Below are 3682 nucleotides of genomic sequence, written 5' to 3' on the forward strand. Positions count from 1 at the left end.
CATTTAGCAAATTATACCAACTCGTATCCATCTACCTGATAACAAGGTTGCACTTTGCTCCGTTTGTATGTGACAGGTTAGTCTAAAGTGGCATAAGAGAAGGAAATTCCACCACCCTCGTGTGTATTGCCGACTTTATCGATACAATAGAGGGAGGGATTGAGATGAAACCAGTTTGCGTTACCTGGGCGGGGGTTCCCAGAAATCCTCCCCTGTGACGAAGTATTCACCAACATGCCCATATATGGACAAGCCCCGTGCGTAATTAGGAAAGGCCTACATACGCAGGCCACGCTCTGTGCGTAAAAACAGTGAAACCAGAATATGCTTGCCTTGCAGGGTTCATCACTGGTTCAAATATAACTGTTATGATTACAATAAGGTAGGAAAGAAACCTTGCTTGTGCTACTCCCCACTCTTTCCTACTGTTTCTATGTGTTTTATGTTTTCGATTGTGAGTCTTGTGAAATATATGACAATTTTAAACAAACACTCGAGATCACCATGTCAACTTCATTTTTTAAGACACTTTACTTAAATACACATCACAAATAAAAAAAGACATTGTAAACATTGGACATCATTAGTTTGTCTGGATCAACCAGACAAACAAAATAATTTACACAATGAATAAATGCAGCATTGCATGACAATATAATTGCTTGCAAAAGTACAAAGAAATACAATAATCGTTCCCATTTTCTACCATTAGTAAACCAGACTTGTGGGCCTGTGCCCGCTGTGTTTCTCAGTGTCTGCTCAGTCTGGATGCTGCCCTGGTTTATAGGGTTGAATGGTCCTTTGAGCGGTGTCCAGCATCCGGAAGTACCATTTCAATCAGTCTTTTCACCCTAAATAGCCTAAAGAGTTGTCTACACATAGCCCTCGGCCCTGTGCTGCTGTCAGTGTTGTCAACACATCAGCCGGTATTCCAGTGCTGCGCATGCAGAACATGGCTCCAGTGTTATTACCTACTTTTCAGTCAATTAGTAGTCTCTCTTGTTTAAAATGCTTCCATCTTGCTTGTAAGCATCAGCTGACAGCCGCTGCTCACATGTGTCAGGACTTTCTGTTTGAGCTGGGCCACTTGATCCCGGAGCACCGATGCTGTGTTGGAGAGCCCCGCGTTGTCGCTCTTCAAGACTTTCACCTTCTCCTCCAGCCGCGCGATGCGCTCCAGTTTGCGCTTCCGGCATTTGGTCGCCGCTAGCCGGTTTCTCAGCCTCTTGCGCTCCGCCTTGATCCTCTCCTGGGACTCCAAGTCGATCGGGGACATTGGAGGCGAGCCCTCGCTGCTGAGGAGATCAGGCACGGTCTGAGGTTCCTCCTTCAGAGCGACAAGCCGCTGCGGATGGAGTCCGGAGCCGGGGTGCTGGAAAGGGTGAGTGCCGTGCGTCGAGTTCTGCGGGTGGCTCTGCTGGTGTGGCGGCAGGTAGCTGATAGTGGCTGTCGGGTAGCTGGAAGCGGAAGAGAGGTTTGTGTTCGGGCAGTAGGCGTTCAGTGTCGTGTAGATAGGAGGTTCAGGCTGCAAGGCGGAGCCGAAGACACTAGAGGCCGCCGGCGAACACGTCGTAACTCCACCGGCTCCGATGGACACGTTAGGAGGGGGCATCTGGTTCATCTTATGCAGCTCGTCCAGGGCTTTCACAAACCCCTCAGCGAACCCCTCCTGCTCATCGGTGATGCCCCGGTTGTAGAAGTACTGGCCCGGGGTGGGAGTGGTGATGACACCGTTACTGTTTTGGATGATGAGCCTCTCAAGCTCTGGAGATGCGAGCTTCAGGGACCCCACGTCTTGCTGCGCCCCTTGGTATGGGTCTGTCTCGGCTCTCAGCTGGGATTTCGGGTGGCGATAGGGCTCTGTCAAGTTCAAATTCATATTCTGCTTTAGCAGTTTGTAGTCGTGCATTGCTGCATCTGAGTGGCCGTAAGCCGACAGAAAAGAGTCGTCATGATAAAAAGGCTGTTCCATCTTTGTAGACATAAAGTCGTAGGAAAAGTAAGCTTACCAGCTGCTTATAGAAACACAGTCTCTGGATAATCAACAAATGTCAGTGTCAGCAGAGCGCATGCATCAATTCAGGCACCCGCCGGCTCTCTCAACAGTGTCCCAAGATCAAAACTGAATAAAAATCACTCCAAAAAAATCAAGAGTGAAAGTCCAAGGTCCAACAAAAGCTGTGTTTAGCTCAATGTCAGCAGGTAAGAGTCTTGTCCAGTGTCCGATTGCTATTTGCTTCTCAATCCTGTGAAGGAAAAGTCATAAGTCGCAATTCCTGTAAGATGATGTGTTTGTCTTGGTGCTTGTTGAGGTGTGTTCAGGCGGGTCAATACGTGCCGTTTTATATAGGCATAGACACACGCTTGCTGAAGAGCAGCGTTGTTATTGGCCAGGCAACTCCGTCTCCACGCCCCGTCAGAGCCACGTCAAGTGACGCTAATGCCGGGAAGAGGCGACTGTAAACAAGCCTGTAGGCAAGAGAGCACCGAGGAGGGATCGCAGCAGAGACCGGTGTCAGAAATAGAAAAGCCCACTTTATTTCTGCTGCCGTTTGCGCGTTTGTAGGTTGAATAATGTGATTGTTGGATAAGCGAGGAGGCGAGATTACTATGTTAGGTTAGATTAGTGCTCTTAATTCATTCATGTGTTGTAACATTGTAACAAATGCGCCTCTGGATTTAAAGCAGTTTAATTGAATAGCCCATAACCAGGGTTACATCAGATAGGATATGGATCTATTCATCTTCAGCCTGATATTAGGTTGATTAGATATGAATTAGACCTATAAACAAAATGCTGATCTGTTGTGGTGTTTATTGTGATCCATCCTGTAAAGGAAGTCCTAAGGCCTTATATGGGCATGATGACGTACCAGTTCCTTTCCGGGACAACCGGGAAGCCACGCCCACCTGGGCCTCATTCCAGCAGCATTCCTGCTCCTGTATAAACCCCGTCCATGTGCTAGTGAGTTGGGCACTTTCTGTCTGGGCAGGGAGATATGAGCCTAGACATCTCAGACACATCTGTGTTTACTGATCAGAATGGACCCGTGTTAGCTGGTATCCTTTACATGATCTTTTTGTCATTGCCAAATGACAAAATCTGTATCATTATAGGTATTGGCATTAAAATATGATTAAATTAAGCATAGCGCTGGTGTTTAATGAGTCCCCAAAACACACTTTTGTGACACACACCACTGAAACAGTCACAGAACACAGTATCCTGACAGGTTTGTGAGGTACTGCTGATGTAGGGCATGTTGCCTAAAGTAGAACTGCATGCTTTGATTATAAGTGGCAGACTGTGTCCAACATGGACCAACAACAACAAGCCCTGTCAATTATCTCAAGCAGGAAACTTGGTGATCAGTAATTTATCCTTTTGATCTCTATGGCCTGTTTCACAAAAATTACATTTGGTTTTGCTCAGCAGGTAGAAGAATTGTGTTTAGCTTTCTATGAGCGCAGTGCGCAGAGAAAGGAAATGGGATTTCTCAACTGTGCACCTGTTTTAGTTGTTGAGAAGGGAACCTTTGTCTCCTGTTTGTAATTCTTCCAGCGCCCACACAAACACAGACAGACAAAATGCCTCCACAGATGTATCCCATATCCCTGCGCAGACAAAACAAGTCAGGTAGGATGCTTCGCTTCGGCAGGCGCTAAATCCCCTGGCTGAACC

The 3682-nt window shown here is 47.1% G+C and overlaps 1 protein-coding gene across 1 annotated transcript; it reads right to left on the reverse strand.

Moving 5' to 3' along the window:
• Positions 1-512: 512 nt before the first annotated feature.
• Positions 513-2332, reverse strand: junbb (JunB proto-oncogene, AP-1 transcription factor subunit b). Its single transcript, XM_067616256.1, has one exon. It carries the CDS (start codon positions 1982-1984, stop codon positions 1004-1006), a length of 981 nt encoding a protein of 326 aa, XP_067472357.1. The 5' UTR covers positions 1985-2332; the 3' UTR covers positions 513-1003.
• Positions 2333-3682: the final 1350 nt, after the last annotated feature.

This window comes from Thunnus thynnus, chromosome 17 (genome assembly GCF_963924715.1).
Source record: "Thunnus thynnus chromosome 17, fThuThy2.1, whole genome shotgun sequence".
NCBI lineage: Eukaryota > Metazoa > Chordata > Actinopteri > Scombriformes > Scombridae > Thunnus > Thunnus thynnus.